General features: G+C 40.2%; 1 protein-coding gene across 5 annotated transcripts in view; it reads right to left on the minus strand.

The window, feature by feature from the left end:
* Positions 1-715: 715 nt before the first annotated feature.
* The window catches only part of EFR3A (EFR3 homolog A), a 105,359-nt gene continuing 86,080 nt past the window's right edge, over positions 716-19,994 (minus strand). For 3 of the 5 annotated variants that reach the window (XM_075920131.2, XM_025184913.3, XM_075920130.2), the window contains 7 exons: positions 19,712-19,839; positions 10,802-10,890; positions 8,575-8,643; positions 6,544-6,589; positions 5,877-5,980; positions 4,825-4,874; positions 3,500-3,670 (listed from right to left, as the gene is read on the minus strand). In XM_075920131.2, coding sequence (XP_075776246.2) covers positions 3,565-3,670; positions 4,825-4,874; positions 5,877-5,980; positions 6,544-6,589; positions 8,575-8,643; positions 10,802-10,890; positions 19,712-19,839 — 592 coding nt within the window. In that variant the 3' untranslated portion in view covers positions 3,500-3,564. Of the gene's footprint in view, positions 1,931-3,499; positions 3,671-4,824; positions 4,875-5,876; positions 5,981-6,543; positions 6,590-8,574; positions 8,644-10,801; positions 10,891-19,711; positions 19,840-19,994 lie in introns of those variants that run through there. The other 2 variants (XM_075920132.2, XM_075920133.2) reach the window with 2 other exon arrangements.

Below are 19,994 nucleotides of genomic sequence, written 5' to 3' on the forward strand. Positions count from 1 at the left end.
CATTTTAGGAGATAACCAAGGTAGAGAGAAAATTCTAATCTACTGAATCATAAATGGTAAGCAGAAAGGCAGTAGAGAAATGTTACATACCCCTTAACATAACAAAAGAATTATGGATACCCTTATGAAATCAATGGGCAGGCAGATTTAAACCCACCAAAAGTAAATACTGCTTCACACAATGAACAGTCAACATATGGAATTGTTGCAAGGGGATGTAGTGAAGTAAACTATAACTGGTTCAAAAACAAATGAGATATTTTTTAAGAAAGTACATACATCAATGGCTAATAGCCACATTGGTCAGGGACACAACCCCAAGCTCTCTGGGTGTTCTTAAACTGCTAACTGCCAGAAACTAGGACTAGATGACAGGGGATGGATCATTTGAAATTGTCTGGTTCCCTGTTCATTCCCTCTGAAGCATCATACATTGGCCATTTTCAGAACACAGGATACTGGCACTAAATGGACCATTGGATTGACCCAATATGGCCATAGGGATGCATTTTAAGTTTTTCTGCTGCTTAATATTTTGTTGGACTTTTCCAAAAAAATCCCAACTTTACGAAGTGAAATGTTTTGTGTTTACAAAATAACTGTTTCTATATTAAGTTAAAGTGTGCTTTGCTTCTTTACAATAAACAAATACCTTATTTAGGACAGCACTGATTTCTTGACCTCAAACATCTACAGTAATGAATCCTGAGTAAAATGAATCTGCAAACATTTTAACTTTTTGGTTTATTTTATTGCTGAAATGTACATTGCACAGTGTATTCTTACATTTCATGAAGCTGGTTTGATACCAACAGTACAGAATGTCTGGGAATCAACAAAACAATTAGCCCTACTCTGAATGGGCTAGTGTTGTTATTTCAGAATTAACACATAGTTTACATTAAAATGAACTGCTCTCAAAAACCATAATTACTCAGTGACATTACATTTAAAAGAATTTAAAGCATAAGCTGGAATACTTACAAATGTTAACTGGACATGAAGTCATAAACATTCAAACAGTATTAAAACTGTCACAGACACTACAGGCCCAGTGAGCACACATTGTATTCTAAGCTCGGCAACTATTTTCAAGACCAGGAAGAAATAAAGAATTCAAAGCAACAGTACACATTAAAACAATATTCTGACGAATTTGATTTCAAAATGCCTAAACAATTTACTACTTACAGTAAACTATCAGTACAACATATTATGCAGCAGACTTCCACAAATCCTCAATTCTCATCTGTCCAAAGTGGCCACAGTACTCAGTTGGCAGACTCTCTGCCTTTTCAGCAAGGGAGAAAGTATCTATCAGGTAAAGTCCCAGGAGATTACAGATCTTCAGTTCCTTACATCTGCACATCGTGAACAAGACTAGTCTGAATTTAGGACATGTGATAGCCTATTTTGTGATTAAATGAAAAAAAATCTTCCTGAATAGACTTCAAATGAATGGTAAATGAAATGTTGAATATAATTTTTCGCATGCAGGATACATGCAACAGAATTTAGTTAATTTGAGAAAATTCTGTATTTACACCACAGTCTGTGTATTACAAGAGTGCAAATGAAAGTACATTCTTTATTTCTTATTCTTTAGACTCTTTAATTCTATTTCTTCTTTGTACAAATGTGCACAGTGTTATTTTATAAAAATCACATCAGTGTGGATGATTGTTTTACATTGCGTCCCTAGCTTACACCTAATTAAAAAAATACATTCTGTTTATATAGGTCAAAATCTAATATCTTACCTTAAAAAACAAAAAGTGAAAACTAAAAGCTAAGGTGACAACGAGTTCTACTAATGCGGTTGACTCTGGTCTGATCAGGATGATACGTTGCAGCAGTAACAATCACAACGGAATGCTGTAGGTAAGAGGTTGTTTCGTCATCCACTAACAGCTGTGATTGCACTGTCAAACTGAAAAAAAGGTCTCAATTACCTTTCTGAATTTTGTGAATGCTTCCTGAAAATCTGTGTGTGCCATCTCATAGGTCTAAATAGCTGAAATGTCTCTGGGACTGTGCTATTTCACTCCTTTAAAGATAGTTTAAAGGAACATGGTACTTAAGGTTAAAAAGCCAGAAATCCTACATTTTGCCGTGCGAAAATTGCCAAGGACAATTAACCTATTGCTAGCTTCCTAATCAATTTAGAAGAAGAATTATTAATTTAATACACTATGCGTCTCAGCCCTGACCCAAAGACTTACTAAATTCAAAACCATATATTTAAGTATTGAGAATCTAAGTTGATTTGTTGTTTCAGAAAAATCCAGCAAGACCTAGATTAAAAAGCTTACTGCATATGGCACTGGACCATTACAACTTTTCAGTTATACACGCAGAATTTCTCAATAGGTTATGGAGAAATTGTCAGTTACCATCAAGGGCCAAACAACTTACTGTACAGTACAGTTTTATGTACAGAGCTAATAAAAAGTTATTTGAAATTTATACTCAGGTACCTAAACCTATGAAAGTTAGCACATCTGTTTTCAGTAATCATGGGAAGACTTGTTATGTATGCAAACAGATAACTGCAAAATGTGTTTGCTTGAAAATACATCTAAATGTATAACTTTCAAGAGGATTCATCCACAGATTTCTTTAAATTGGCAAAATATCATTAAAAACCTATTTTCCTAAGCTACATAGAACATTTCATATATTCTTCTTATGTGTTTATAATTTCATAAATGAACAAGTATTTCAAGTACTTATCCATTTAAAATGCCCTCAGTTTGTTGCTGTACTAAATATATATCAATTATTTATTGTATTTCAGACATCAAAATACTACTGCATTTTCAAAAGCATAGTTTGTAAACTACACACATAAGACATGAAAAATATTGCACAAGTTGGAGCTCCAAGAGGAGGGTTTACATCTCTCAAGCAGAACATTGTATCTTTCGGCAGTAAACAGTACATGTACTAGATTTCTAAGAAGCACATTATGTTAATCATTCACCAGGAACAATATTTAACTACTGTCTGACCAGTCATATTTATTATTGAAATTGAATAGGTAATAAAAAAGGTTGTCTATTTAATGTATTCCAAAATAATGGAATAAACAGCACTAGATAGCAGTGGTATAGGTAGCTTAAGATATTGCTCCACTGAGACATGTGGTAAAAATAAGCATGCCCGACTCTACCCAAATCTGGAAACCCAGATGGAAGGAAACCACTAGGCACTGCAGATACATTACCCAATTCCAGGAAACTATTTCTATAAACCTATTATTTAAGTCTCTGAAATTATAATATGCTGACAAAAAAAGAAATATTTACTTTTGACTTAAGTGAATTGGAATATGAAAAATGACTGAATATGAAATAGTATGAAAACACAACAAGACTAATTTCAAGTATTAGAGAATATATAAAAAAATTGAAAGTTATTAAAAAAAATCTTTCCTATATGCTGTGGGTACATCATTTCCCCTAAAATCTATTTACTTAATCTAAATTAAACAAAGAACTTGGAAAACTCATCTTGTTTATTGTACTTTACTCTAAATAATGTTCTGCAGACTTCAGAAGACACTTAATACACACAAAGATCTGGAAACTTCATCTCATAGACTGGAACGGATTGGTAATGAGCATGTCCAGCAGTAATTGTCATAGTTCCTGAGGGGCTTGGAGGAGGACTGTAAAGGGGGAAGAAGAAAAAGGTATATAATTTAAGGTTTCACAATGATATACTTATGTAATCTGTTATAACTTTTAATTTCATAGAGTATGTTTGGAAACTTGATATCAAATCTTTCCATCCTTACTGTGTCTTTTTCCTACATATCTAATGAAGACAAATTATAGGGGCTGATTTTTGTTTGCATCTTTGTTTGACTCACCAGCCTAATGGATGATAGCCTTATCTTGATAGGTATGTTTTTTATTTACCGTACTGCCTAAAATGCAAACCAGAGGTGTATGGCACTTCACAATACACAGATTGCATGTGCTCTAGGAATTAGGTAACAACACAGGGAAAAAGGAATATTCAACATTTTTGCAATCATGACAAATATATACCTAAAATACAAATATAAAGATACTCCAACACTGTGTTGTCAATATATATTTTCACATCTTTCAGCAAATATTTTCCAAAAATGAGGCTCAATTCTGCCCAGAGTTATATAGGTGGAGCTTCCTTGGGAACCCAATTAAACCCTAATGAATGGACACAATTGTCATGGATATCCCTGCAGTTATTGAAGATTATCTACACCAGCAAGTTACTGAGTTGAAACTCTCTTGCTCAGGGTGTGAAAAAGCATCTATGAGCGCAGCAAGTTTCAGCACAGTAACATGCTACATAGACAGGCTCCCAGTACTGGGAGGCTACACCCTTCATAGAGGTGCTATTCCTAAAGTGCTAGGAGAGCTCTTTTCCAGCACTGGTGCCATGACCACACTGTTGCATAGAAAAGCTGCTCTGTGGCAGCGCTTTAATACTGTAAGTGTAGACCAAAGCCTTAATGAAAAAAACAAGCTTTATTCTTAACAACAATACCTGTAATTCTATAGTTTGTATGGAAAACAAATTGACCTTTTAAAAAGAGATAATATTTTATGGGCTAATAGACTGATCTTGACACAGGATATTTTCCTTTAAATAAAAACAAATTAGAATACTAACAATAAAATCAAATGTTTTGTAAGTGAGACTATTCAAATAAAGTCAATTACCTTAATGAATTAGCACATCACACATAAAACTAGCATCTTAAAATACCACACCATTTTCTGACAAGTACCACTACTTTTAATTAATTTTATTTCATGCATAAAATCTTACCGGATGGTGAGCTCCAATATCTGTGCAAGTCTATCATGAAGTAAGTTTGCCTACAAGAAGAAAAAAAATAACTAGTTTAATGAGATCTTGTGAAATCATTGTAAAGAGAATGACTATAAGAAGCAGCCTGGACTGGTTTAGTGGAATATACTCTCAATTGCAGAGTTTTGCTTCCCTGTTGGAACAAGAACTGTTTAGTTGTATGAAAGCAAAAGAATTGCAACTGGGAATTTATGAACAAAACTTGAGAAATCAAAATCTACTTTAAAAGATTAAAAAGGAAGGTGGAAAAGGCCCACCCAGTCAAAGCATGTTGACATGATCCAAATGTTGCCCTTTATTGAAATTAGAGTGAAATAACGATGTCTTTGAAGACCAGTCTCAAAGGCAGAAAAGGTAAAAGTGTGTATATGTAGGGGGCCCAGTCCCCCTACCAGCCTGGTGTAAGGCTTAATTTTACCACAAGGAGTCTATCTGCAGTGAAATTGACATTCTTGTCAGTTTCACAGCTGCTATTATTTCACATTTCATCTTCAACTCTAGCTGTCAGACTCGCAGGCCTGAAGTATCAGGAGAGGAAATATGCAGTCACAGAATCTGTGAATCAAGAATGTCAATTTCACTGCTGGAAGGCTTACTGCTGTGAAACTAAGCCCTGCCCAACTCTCAGCTGGAGCTGTCAGCCCCAGGTAAGGGTTCCAGCTGAGACCCATGAGGCTGTCAGTGCACACACAATGCCCCACTTGTCAGTAAGTCAAGTACTCACAGGGAGGACACCAACAGCTGTGCAAACACTCCTGGTGGACACCAACAACTGATTTAATTGCTGATGTGGTTATATGTTGATCTAATTTTGTAGTATAGACCAACTAAAAGAAAGTTCACATACAGTCCTTAGGATGGTGGGGTCTTTAAAAATTTAGAGCACCGATAAAGTTAACAAGGCAAAAACTGTTTTAATAGTAAATTCTACCACAAATCACTCCCTGCCCCATCGCCATTACCACTTGTACAAAAGCCATTAAAAAATATTAAATGCTCCAAATTCTCACTTTTGTTTCACATTGTGCAGCAATTTCTTCAAAAGGTGCTTTCTGGAACTTTTCAATCACAAGACGCCTCTTCTCTTTTTCCTGCTCTTCAAGTCCAGTATTATCTTTTAAAAAATGAAGACAGTTCTAACTTATGCTTATATAGACTTCCTACAATAAGTGAATTGACAAAACATTTAGAGATTTCTCTCTCTTCATTTTTATTATTACTACTTAAAACAAAGACAAAAACAGAATTTTTTAAGTGAATGGTAAAAAGTAGCTGCAGCTTAGGCCAACTTACTGAGTAAATTCTAGTTAATCAAATTTCCTGTAATAACGGAACACATAATTGAGAAGCAGAGTAAAAAAGTGAATATAACATCATAGTCTCTGGTCCCAACTTATGAACTAAGTAGAAGTTTTGCCTGAATAGGGACTGAAGGATTTATCCAGGAAGTTACAAATAAAAATTGATTTACCAGCTGTTCAGTAAGTTATACCATCTACAGGTAAAGAGAAGAGTTTTCTAAGAAATGCTGAAGATCATTTGGTTTGTGGTTTCAAACCTGCGATATGATGAGAAACTAACATAGTATTTTAAGTGTACTATGCTGGCAAAGCCTTTTTTGTGACAAATATTTCATTTACTGAAGAAGTGTAAATGTAACATTGCAATAAATCTCACCAATTGCTTTCTTCAAAGCTTCAAAGGTAATTTCTTCAGTATTGACCTAAAGGAAATAAGTGATTTTTAATTCAGTGAAACAAACTGCTGAAGAATACGTAAAGTTACAACCATAATTTGTCTCAAGTGGTGCAATGCTTTTTCTCCCAAAAGACTAAGGGCCAGATTTTTAAAGGTATTTAGGAGTTGCTGTGTTAATGCTGTACATTTGAAAAGGGATTTAGGCATTTAAGACCATTTTGAAAAATTAGATTTAAGTTTCTCAGTCAGTTGGGTATTGCAATGAGTGTAGGAATGTCTAAATACCTTTTACATTTTTAGCCTAATAGTTTTTATTTAAAGAGGCAGATTACTATGAATACATATAGTAATCTTATATTTCTTCAATATTGCAATGCTTCACTGTGATTGAAGATCAGTACAATGCAGAAGAGAAAGATTTGTAGTGAATCACCTTTTATTACAGACAGAACTGGTAGTTCAAGCCATACCTATGGTTGCCTGATACTTCATTATAAAAAGACACATTTTTAAGTTGCCTATAAGTTAACAAAATTAACTATTTGTGTTGAAATGTATCTGTCTGACATCTGCCTCAAGTTGATTGGGGGGAGAGCGGGTAAATTTCAGCAAAAATAGTTCAGCACTTCTGGGAATAAGATTAAGGAAAAATATATTTTATCTAGTGCTTTTATGCTTTGTAACACAGATTTGAAATTTGTCAAGGTGTGGCTTATGTGTCATTATATGCTTTTTGCAGGGCTGCTTCCCTCTTCCCCTGGGGAAGAGAAACAAAACAAAATAATTCTGCCAAGTTATAATAAGCCTTTGAAAAAACTTCAGCTTGCATATGCTCAGTAGAGACTTGTTAAGAAATGGCAGCTAAATTCTTTAAAATTTTTGCCTGAACTGAGCCTGTCCCACCGCAGGGCCGAGCAGGACTTTTCCTGTAATTACTGTTCTTGGCTGCTGAGAGTGGCTATAGAATCGAGCACTGGAACAGAGAAAGAGATTCAGCTCTGTGCTCTCAATACTTTCCCTCAGGCAATGTGAAGGAGGAAACTAACTCAAGAGGAGAGGATACAAGAGCCTGACTTGGAATTCGGAGGCAGAATGTTGTGAAATATAAAGGCAGGAGCAGATTGGAACAAAGAGCATGGTGTGGGAACCAGGGAAGGTAGGCCCTAGGCCGGAAGAATGGGAGCAGTTTAGGCACAGGAGGGAAGTGATGTGGGGACAGGCACACACTGGGCAAGGAGAAAGGTCTCAACCATTTCAAGTTGCATGTATAAAAATAGTGCATACTTTTGGCCTTACTTTTACTGCCTCAGATCCCCATCACACTGGGGTGTGGGAAAAATAATATTTGTGATTCAATTAGACCCTATGCTGAGAACACCATACGAAAGATCCTGAGGAAATTATAATTCAGAGCAGGGTTTGAATAATGTGAAGTAAATAGACAGGCCACCGTGTTAATGAGGATGAGACAGAATACAAAATAGCTTCTTTTTCAGTGAGCCAACATTCCTCTTGTGCACTGAATGAGGTAGGAATCCTGTGAAAAACTAAAATGTAATCAAGTAATTAAAGACTATCATGATGCATATGTATCAAGTCAAAAGGGAAGGCAACCTTAATTCTTCTATTTCTTAACTACTGAACATAAACTTGTAATCAATGTTCTTTCAACACAGATTTAGAATTACACAAACAAAACTAATAGGAATTTGGATAGGACATCAGCATTTACACTTCTACTCATGTGAGGGTGCAAACACTGCTTTCCTTTAGCGCTCACTGAAAATTGGGAATTAATTACTTTTCACTTTTATGTTACACGTCTTGAGACAAACTAGAATTTGCAGAAAGAATGTACATTTTATGCTTAACTCACTATTTTTTGAAGGATTGGGGGTACATTTCCATAGCCTTTGGGAAGTGGAATATCTGTTCAGAAAAGGGTCTAAGATTTGTTCAAATAGTCATATAGTAGCCTTCCTACAAGATAATTAATCTCAATCCCTGTACCTTATGTCTGTATCTTTTGTTTGATTCTATCAATTCTTTCCTCTGCCTTAAATAGATTATTATACATTCCTGAAAATAGAAAGGATAAAAATAAGATTTACAATATATGTTGTGTGGACTCTCTTCCTGACTACAGTTCCCTTAGTACTGTTCAGTGGAATCAAGCTACATATTTGGAGTTACTAATATTTTACTCAGTTAAGTTGTCATGTCTAAATATATTACAAAATAGCATATAAATTATGTTTCCTCAATGTGTTACACTGTCTCAAAGGTAACTAATCTAGAAGCTTCAGTGACACAATAGCCCATATTAATGGTGAAAAGTAACTCAGATACTGTAGTGCAGCATTTCCCAAACTATGGGCTGTGGCCTGGAAAAAAATACTGGGCCTCAGCATGGCTGCCGAGGTGTTCAGGGCTCCTAGAGTGCCTGTGCGGTGCTGGGTCCCCCAAGCCCTCGGCTTGGCTGGGCAGAGTCTGAAGCCAGATGTTCCGGGCTCCCGGCAGAGGCGTAGCTAGGGTTACCAGGTGAATTAAAAAAAACAAAAAAAAACAAAAAAAAACACACCACATGAACTCTTGATCTCAGATGGTAGGGCGGGGACCTGGGGGGGGGGGGGGGGGGAAGAACCGGCCGGGAGGGGAGCTGGGTAAGCTGGGAGGAAGTGTGTGTGGGGAGGGAAACCGACCACCGGGAAGCAGGGCTGGGCGGAGTTGGGGGCAGCGGGGCTGACCGGGGGAGGTCAGGAGGAGGAGGAGGAGGGGAGAACCGGCTGCCGGAAGCAGGGCTGGACTGGGGCAGTGGGGTTGGCCGGGGGAGGTTGGGAGGAGAATCGGGGGAGAACTGACTGGCTGGGAGGAGGGATTAGGAGGAGCAGGGCTAGTCAGGGGTGGGGGGGAAGGGAAGGAGGCGGCATCAGGGGCAGCGGGTCAGGTCGGAGGAAATCGGGGGGCCTGCAGAAGCAGGGCTGCCAGGGAGTGCGAGGTCGGGGGTAGCAGGGCTGGCCGGGGAAGATGGGGGTGGGGAGAACTGGCTGCCGGAAGCAGGGCTGTCGGGGCTAGCGGGGCTGGCCGGGAGAGATTGGGAGGGGAAGTGGAGGAGAATTGGCCGGCTGGGAGGGGGGTTGGGGGAAGTGGGGCTGGCTGGAGGGGCAGCGGGGGAGGAGGGAAGCGAATCAGCCGGCAGGAAGCGGGACTGACCCGGGCACGTGCAGATCCCAGGGCACTGCCCATCCCACGCACAGTCCCGGCGAAGCACGAGTGAGTCCGGTCCCGGTGATTCCATTCCGCCCCCCCCCCCATGCCCTCTCAAGTAGTTGCGAACTCCCTGACTGGTAGACACACACACAGCCTGAGCACATCTACCAGGCAGGCAGTTCGCAACTACAACTGATACATCTAATAAAAATAAAACTTACCTAAAGAGAAAATTCCAGACATTTTATATGTCCGGCATTTTCTCAATTAGTTTCCCGGATAGAAGCCTCAAATACTAGACTGTCCAGTACAAAACCAGACACCTGGCCACCCTACCCCTCCTTGTACCCTCCCTCCTAGCCAGATACACTACCCTACCCTACTCCTTCCTCCCGCTCCCACCTCCTGGAGTGCTTGTGTGACACTGGGTCCCCCAAGCCCTGGCCCAGGCTGGGTGGAGGATGCAGACGGGTGAAACAGTGAAAATTTATTCAACTTTTCATTCTTTTTTTTAATATGTGTTTATATTTTTGGGCTGCAAAAAAACAGTACTGAACAAAAATGGATTCAACTAAAGTAAAAAGTTTGGGAAACCCTGGTCTAGCCAGCTTTCTGGCCGTCTTACAGTTCATTTATTCAATCCATATTCCCTTAACTTGCTGGCAAGAATATTGTGGGTGACTATATCAAAAGCTTTGCTAAAGCTGGCACTGGGGGCTTTGGGAGGACCAGAAACAACTTATTTGAATATTCATCATTAGTTTGAATATGAAAATATGCAAGTGAATGTTACCGGTCCTCCAAAAGCTTGTGAATGGATTTACTGGTCCCCGTGTCAAAAAGTTTGGGAACCCCTGCTGTAGTGTGTCTCAGCCTCAATAAATTAAATAAAAATCTCTACCAAAGAGACAGAAAATAAGACATGCAAAACAAAAAAGATTGTAAGAGTTTCTCTGGAAAGGTTGTATGAAGAAACAGATTACAGAATGAAAGGGATACTTCCTAGGATACCTTGTTATTCACATACCTTATCCTCTATGTTATTTCCAGGCAGAATATCCACTTGAATAGATACAGTGTCCACAATGCTCTTCCTTCTGGAGAGTCTATCTTCATCTAAACAAAAATAGCATTATCATTTTCTGTATCAGTGATAGAATGGTAGGGGCTTCGAATCAGGCCAGAGGGCTGCAGACTAAACAGCTTTTCTAAGGGACACTGCTTACAGTCACCTGAGTGGAGCATCCACAGAGATATCTCTCTAAGGAGAAGAGGATGTTACTCACCTGTGCAGAAACTGACGTTCTTCAAGATTAATATCCCTGTGGGTGCTCCACTACCTGCCCTCCTCCCCTTTACTTCGGGTAGGACACTTGTCTGTGGTAGAGAAGAAACCAAAGAGCCTGTGCCATGCATGTGTTATTTATACTCTGACAGCTCGTCAGGCAGGCAGAGAATGCATACAATCTGGTGCGGAATAGGGGAGGGGTACTGCTGAGAAAATCTCTGATCAAAGGTGCCAGGGTGCACCCTGACCTGAGTGGAGTACAATGGGACATCTCTTGAAGGAGAACATTATTATTCCTTAATTGACCTCTTGACTGAGCAATGTTGTCTGCTTTCCCTACCCATGCTGGCTCAAGGTTTTCAATACTAGACCCGAGACCTACAAAATTTCCTGAGTGTTGAATTTGATATTGTTCTCTTCTATTAATTCAGTTTTGGACTTTCCTATCGTCACATCTTCCTTTGCAAACACGGTATAGTAGTACAAAGCACACACTCAAGCACTCTTTTCAGTAACTTTACATTTGCTGCCTGTCTCTTCAGAAAGACAAGAAATATGGCACGGCATAGTTTCGAAAAATAAGGAGGATTAGTTTTATATCATAAAAAGGACAGAGTGAAAACCAAAACACTTCAGGAGAGACAGGCATGACAACCTGAGGTTTCCATACATAACAGAAGCATTAGGTGGGATTAATTTAGCAAATAACTTAATCTTACTTGTACATTGAACCACAGCTGGATATGTATTTTAATATGGTTGCCAGAGATACTCCACATTATTAGAGGTATTTTAGAGAAGATGGTTCAAATTTAATTTTCAAACGCAGAATTGCGATTCCCTCCTCCATCCATGAGACTGTATCAGAGGTAGGAATGTTATAGCATAGTCAATTAACTGATAAGCAAAAGCTTATAGGTTAACACTACAGACTACACGCATTTCCTTCTCCCACCACCCTCCCAGCAATACATTTTTTAGCAGACAGGCCAGCAGCCCAGCTCAGTTCCAGCTTGCACTTGGTCCTGGACTTATCCCTGCGGCAGCTCTGCATTTAAAGTGTATTAGGAGCCAGGCGTACAGGCAGCCCGGTTCAGTTCCAGTTCATGCCAGATCTGGGAGCTCAGACTCCTCCCCCTGGACAGGGGCTGCTCAGGGGCTATAGAATAGTTGACTAACCAATAAAAATTCATGAGGTTAATTGGCTATTCAATTAACTGATATTTAACATACCTAATGAGAGGCAGCAGCGCAGGGTGGGAGCTGGTGTTTGCAAAGAGTTGGCTTTTAAGCCAGCTCCCCGCATGTACTGGCTCTTATGGAGCCATCTGCCCTGCCTCCATCAGAGACAGCAGCATGGGGGAGGAGGATGTGCTTGCAGGGAGCTGGCTTATTCATTTATTTTGGTGAATGTATACCAGCTGAAAATTTCAGTAGGTACATATTTACACACCGGGGTTAAGCAGGCAGCAACGTGCGGTAAGGGGGGGGAGCTGGCTTAACATGCCACCACCACCACCACCACCACCGTGTGTACCTACTGAAAATTTCAGTTGGGTACAAGTTTACCAAAATAAACAAATTTTAACATCCTATTAAGTATATTAGCCAGACACATGCACTTTCAGAACTAGACACCACTATATTAGAAGATTAATACTATATTCTCCAAACTGTAAAATAGTGCAGGCTTTACAAAGATTTTTCCACAGGAAATAGTTTCCTTCATTCTGTCTGAATCCTACTGTGCAGAAGAGGAAAGACTGGCAAACATGAGATGCTAGATGATCTATAACAAATTTAATTATATTGGACAATTTCAGAAAGACAACAGTGCTATTCTTTCTTTACCATCAGGCAATTCAAAAGAATAAAGCATCAAAGGTCTCCATTGCAAGACAGAGGAAAATCAAAAGCAGGATACATAGCTAGTGATCCATGTTTGAATGATAGTAAAATCTTTGAAAATGACAACTATGAACAAGAGAGAAAAGCAGAAGGCAGACCTGTTAAAAAAATCTCTGAATAAAGAAAAACACAAAGATGTTGTATCGGTTGGTATCTACTATAGACCATCTAACCAAGAGGAGGCGAAGGATGAGTCTTTTGAAACTACCAAAATCATCCAGAACACTGGACTTGGTACCAATGACAGACTTTATTTTCCCAATAGATGTCTGAGCTGTTAAGGTGGAACACAAGTTCCTGCGCTCATCTCTCGGTTCCTGTGCAGCCACAGGAAGGGGCAGGAGGAGCACTCCTGCGCAGGAACTTGGAGATGAGCACTCCCCTGCCTGGAGGCTAGCGGCTGTGCAGCGGGGGAAAAGGGCAGGGGAGCGCTCCTGCGCAGGAACTGGGAGCTGAGCGCTCCCCCAGCTGGAGGCTGTGCAGCGGGGGAAGGGGTCGGGGAGCACTCACTACCAGATGAATAAAAAACTTTTTGTATACCCCACACCCAAGTATACCCCGCAGGGGAGGTGCGGGGTTTGTAAAAACAAATATAACCTGCGGGTTATATTCGCTAAAATATGGTAGTAGACCACAAGCTCAATATGAGTCAGTGTAACACTGTTGAAAATAAAGCAAACACATACTGGGATGTAGTAGCAGGAGTGTTATAACCAAGACACGAGCAGTAATTCTTTCGCTCTACTCTGTGCTGATTAGATCTCAATTGGAGTAGTGTGTCCCATTCTGGGTGCCATATTTCAGGAAAGATGGGGATAAAGTGCAGAGATGAGCAACTTATGAGAGAATATTGAAAGAATTGGGTTTATTTAAGTCTGAAAAGAGAAGACAGAGGGGACATGAAAACAGCTATCAAGTACCTAAAAGGTTGTCACAAGGAGGAAGGGGAAAAATTCTTCCTCTTAACCTCTGAGGATAGTATAAGAATCAATGGGCTTAAATTGGAGCAAGGATGATCATCAGGAAAACTTCTTGTCAGGGTGATTAACACACTGGAATAAATTGCCTAAGAAGGTGGTGAAAGCTCCATTACTAGAGATGTTAAGAGCCAATTAGACAAACATCTGTGAGGGGTGATCTACATGGTGCTTGGACCTGACATGACTGCATGGCACTGGATTTGATGACTTAGCAAGGTTTCTTCCAGTCCTACAATTCCACTATGTAGTTTTTAGTGGTCCACAACTGATCTGGAAGGATATATCAACAGGGGTCCTGCAGGAATCTCTCCGGGAGCTAATTCTATTAAAATCTTCATAAATTATATGGGTAAGAGCATAGAGAGTATGCTTTTAAAGTTTGGATGACATCATACAGGAAGGGGCTGCAAGCACTCTGGTAGGCAGTATTGGAATTCAAAGTGATCTTGACACACTTGGTCTGAAATAAAGATATGGACAAATTACAGGCAGTCGAGAGAAGAACAACAAAAATTATTAAAAGTCTAGAAAAAATATGACCTACAAGGAAAAACTGGAAAAAAAAAAACCTGGAGAAGACCGCATGGAGACACGATAACAATATGCAAGTGTGTTAAAGACTGTTATAAAGTAGGTGATAAATTGTCTTCTTATCCACTGAGGGAAAGGATAAAAAGTAATGGTCTTAAATTGCAAAGGAAAATTAAGTCAGACATTAGGAAAAACCTCCTAACTGCATTCTAGTGCTTAACTACCCTTATATGTATATATGGAGGTTGTGGATCTTCACCAGCCATGGTTTGCAAGAACAAGTTAGACAAACACTGCTAGTGACAGAAATGTAGCCGTGTTAGTCTGGTGTAGCTGAAACAAAATACAGGACTATGTAGCACTTTAAAGACTAACAAGATGGTTTATTAGATGATGAGCTTTCGTGGGCCAGACCCACTTCCTCAGATCAAATAGTGGAAGAAAATAGTCACAACCATATATACCAAAGGATACAATTAAAAAGAGAACACATATGAAAAGGACAAATCAAATTTCAGAACAGAAGGGGGATGCGGGGAGAGGTAAATGTCTGTGAGCTAATGGTATTAGAGGTGATAATTGGGGAAGCTATCTTTGTAATGGGTAAGATGTTAACACTTAAGTCACGTCTCAGTGCAAGGGCTTAGACTGATGACCTATCAAGGTCCGTTACAGTTCTATACATTTTTATTATTTTTACGAAAACCAAAATAAACTATTTTGTAATTTCATTGAGTAGCTGAGATTTCAATTAAAATTGTTTTGCATCATAAGATCTGACTATAATGAACATAAAGTGTTTAGATTAAATACATTATATAAGTCTAAGAAAAAACTATCCAAATAAAACCTGATAGTCACTTAAACAGTACTTTAGTATCAGTTACGTGATAGCCAAAATAAAAAGACCAGGCTAATTAAAAACTCATGCTTCAGGGCATCACACAGAGTCCAGAGGAATTTTACTCCATAGTACTACACTGCACAATGAGGTATTTTTTACATCTTACTTTGAAGATCTGGTATTGGAGGCTATAACCCAAGTGCTGCAACTGAACCTACATGGGCTAAACTTTGCATACATACAGAGGACCACTGGTAATATCTGGTATATTTCTTTTTTTTCCAGTATGCTATTTTCAAGTAAATTCAGGAGCTTTCATCCCCCAGAGAGTAGAGAAGGAACCAAATTTTATTCTCTCATATTAGTGTGTTTACAGAGACAAAAAATATGTGTTTACAAAACTATTCAAAATCCTATAGAGCTTGATTTTGGACACTGAGATTTCAATACAGAATCCACCTACTGGTAAGCAAATGATTTAGAACAAGTATCAGAGGTTAGTCTGTTAGTCTGTATCTGCAAAAGTGACAAGAAATCTGGTGGCACCTTACAGACTAACAGATGTATTGGAGCATAAGCATTCATGGGGAAAGACCCACTTCGTCAGATGCATGTCACATGCATCTGACGTGGGTCTTTTCCCACGAAAGTTCATGTTCCAATACATCTGTTAGTCTATAAGGTGCCACAAGATTCCTTGGTGATTTAAAACAGCAATTTTCAAAATACGGGTTGCAACCCAGTACTGGGCCCCGCAAAGTCAGGCACTGGGTTGCCTTGCTGTAGGGTGAGAAGGTGACCAGCTGAGCTGCTAAAGCCAGCTTCCTGCCTATCCTGCCACTGTGGACCATGCTATGCCCTAGATTAAGCATTCAGCAGCAGGTTTGGCTGCTAGGTGGAGGCAAGCAGCCAACTCTCACAAGATAAAAAAATAAAACAATCCAAAAAATGAAGTTAATCCCATTTCAAAAAAAGCCCAAAATGAGCTCCATCCATTTTTGCTCAACAATGCCTGGTAACAATCTAGAAATCAGCCAATAGATGTGTAGAGCCAGAGCTTGGGGAGGGGCAGCATGTGGAGCTGGACCTGATGCTGGCCACTTCCAGGGTGCAGTGCGGTCCACTGTACCAGGACAAGCAGGAAGCCTGACTTACCATCCCATTGTATCACTGACTGGGAGACACCAGAGTTAAACCTGTGTCCCCACAATGCCGTCCCAGCCCTGAGCCTCTCCAAATCCCGAAACCCGACTTGCACCCTAAACACCTCATCCCCAGTCCCATCCCATAGCCTGCACCCCTGTACTCCAGCCACATGCCGCAGCCCAGAGTCCCCACCTACATACTGAACCCCTCTGCCCCCCCCCCAGCCTGTACCCCAACCCCTCATCTCTGGTCCCATGTCAGAGCCCACACCCCCAGGCAAAGCCTTTACCCCCTGCACTCTCAACCCCTCATCACTGCTGCCCCACCCTAGAGCCTGCACTCTAGTCCAAAGATATAATTATGTTGAGTCACTGGCATCAACAATTTTCTTCAACTAGGTTGCAAGAAAAAAAAAGTTTGAAAAACTCTGATCTAGAATGTAAGCTCCCATTACTTTCTCTTCCAACTTTCAATGTTTAAAATGTTCTTCACACCCTACTGTACTCCAGATTAATTTACAAAGTGCAGTAGATAGTCCTCAGTAACTCCCATTTGTGAACATGCTTATCCTAAAATAGAAGTGCAGAACAGTGAGACCACAACAACATGGGTATGGCTTAGCGGTCGAAGGATGCTTGCAGCAGGAATAGGCTAAGCCAGGTGCCAAACACTTAGTTTCACCATTCTGTACAGATACACCCAATTGCAAATCAATACACTGTCATGCTCTTGACTGTGCAGTCTTAAACAATGGCTGTATAAAATGTTAATAACCTCATTCATCTCTATGGGATGCATGCACTTCACCTAACCAGGATATTTAAAGGACTACATTATTTTACTTTTTTTTTTTTAAACCTGAAACATTGAGCTATTGTGCTTGCTTTATGAACCCCAAAATCCTTTGAAACTTCCTAGCAAACCGAAAGACCCAATTGTCCCAGATTCCGCTACGATAACCACCATCTGCTTCCTATAACTTCTATATTGTAATCATGCAATTTCAGTACAAAAACCTGTGGCATAATAAATGTGTAGAACAGGCTGAAAATAAGTTGAAATGTTTTATTTTCATGTTCACAAGAGCTAGTGACATTATTATTCATTTTCACAATAAAAACATCAATTTTAAAATTTTAAAAAACAAATTTTAGTTAAGCTATTAAATTGTTGGGAAAAGAAGCCACCGTATTTTAGAATTCCAAGACTTGGAAGAAAATCCAAGGGAAACCTGATAAAATTACAGCTATAAAACTAATTATGATATGAGGACTGAGACAGAAAAAAAAAAACAGGAGGAAAACTAAGAAACTAAAGCTATTCACAACAGAATTTGTGGCCTATTTGGGTTATCTAAAGGTTTTCTAAAAGCTGTTTGTTTAGTTGGGTATGTCCTATCTATACAAGACAGCTACGAGGAGTGCAGGCAGACCCTATAGTTCAGATTTACCTTTTGATTTGTGTCTGTACTTATGAGGCTTTTTGCCTGATGGAAATAGAGCTAAATTAAGAAAACAAGAATGAGAATAAAAACGTGTTTAACTATCAGCTATAAAGCAAAAGATGCAGGAAAAATAAGACAAATTTTATTGCTCGGATAAATAATAATACTAGTGCAGTATTAGTGACTGGCATGAAAGTAGATAGATAGAAGAGCTTTAGACTTATCTTACAATAACACTATTAAGGTTCAAAACATTGAGGGTATGTCTACACTACAAAGTTAATTCGACATAACAGCAGTTATTTCGAATTGTCTTTAATAGCGTCTACACAGGCAAACCGCTATTTCGAAATAAATTTGAAATAGTGGAACCCTTATTTCGAATTTGGTAAACCTCATTCTACAAGGAGTAACACCAAATTTGAAATAGCTATTTCGAATTAAGTGCTGTGTAGACACTTAATTCGAAATAGGGGGCCTCCAGCCCTTCCCAGGGAGCCCTGGTGGCCACTTTGGGCACAACCAGAAAAGCTTACTCTACTCTCCTCTCCTCCAGCCCCGGAGACATTAAAGGGGTAGACCCTGGCCACAGTGCCTGTGCCAGCTCCAAGCCTGCCAGCCCAGAGCCAGCAGTGGCCACCGGGGCCCCTGACCCAGTGGCCCCAAAACATGAGCCAGCAAGCCACTGGCAGCCAGTCCTCCACCGCTCCCCAGGAGCAGTCTGCCAGCTCGCAGGAGCCTGACAGGGGCTGGAGAAGGCGAGCGCCTTCCTGGTCCAGGGTGGAGATCATGGACCTTATTCAGGTTTGGGGGGAGGGATGCCCCCAACGTCCATGATCTCCACACTAGATGGAGGAATGTGGCCATTTATGGCAGGATAGCTGCCAGCCTGGCCACCAAAGGCCACATGCGAACCCAGGAGCGGGTTAGCATGAAAGTCAGGTTGGTCCGGCGAGACCCCCAACCCTGAGCTTCCCCTCCCCCTTCTTCCCCTTGCTTCCCCCTTCTAGCTCCCTCCTCTCAGATTTCCCCCTCCCCCTTCCCCTCTCTCTCTTCCCCTCTCCCACCTCCTTTTCCCAGTCTCCCCAGAGTTCATCCTCCCCTCCCCCAGTTTTGTTCAATAAACCCAGTTTCTATTTTTGAACATACGTGTCTTTTATTTGACATCAGGAAGGGGGGCTAGGGAGGGTAAGTGGAAGGACGTGAGGGAGGAATGGGGCACGAGCCCCTGGTGGAGAGGACTGGGGAGGCTCTGAGGGCTTCTCGGGTGGACGCTCTCCCTCAGGGCCTCCTGGATCCTGACAGCCCCCTGATGGACACCCTGGATGGCAGCCTGCAGCAAGTGCAGCTGGGCTGATGGCAACGACCCCACGAGACGCACTGGCGTGCCCGGGGCAGCTCTGGCTCCATGTGGCCGAGTGCTGTGGTGTCCTGAGTGCGGGCACTCAGGGCACTGCAAGACAGGACTGCTTTGCTGTCCCTCATCGAAGTAGACATTCAAGAAATACTTTTTAATAAAATTGAAGTGGGATCAAACAAACTTTCCTCTTTGTGGCAATTTTTAAAGGATGCAGAAAATAATTCTAAGAGTTAAAATCCTGTGTGGTAAACTATCCAGTACACCATGAAAACAATATTTTTTCTGAGGACAACAGGAATTGTACTGCCACTAAAAAAATGAACATAAAGCATTCAAGTTGCATACAGGCCAGATATGGTTAAAAAAGTAGACATGAGATAAAAATGAATTTTTAGTAGCTGCCGTGGTAACATTTGTGTCATCAATTACTGCTTACCTGTTACTTGGGGCACATATGGCACCGACAATCTTTCCACGCTGTATCCACTGCCACCTAGTGATTCTGCAATCTTGTTGGTCAGGAAAAACAAGTTTTTTTCATGCTTCTCCAGAGATTTGGGAAGACTGTTAAATTATGAATATTTAGCAATTAATATTTATTGATACAGATCTATGCATGTAATAAAATAAATAAATCATATTAGAAGTCAATCACAATAAGTCAGTGTTGATGTTTCAATAGAAAACAACAGAGCTAAATTGGTTATTGATCTATTCAA

Source organism: Pelodiscus sinensis, chromosome 2 (genome assembly GCF_052426305.1).
Source record: "Pelodiscus sinensis isolate ZL-2025 chromosome 2, ASM5242630v1, whole genome shotgun sequence".
NCBI classification, from domain to species: Eukaryota; Metazoa; Chordata; order Testudines; family Trionychidae; genus Pelodiscus; species Pelodiscus sinensis.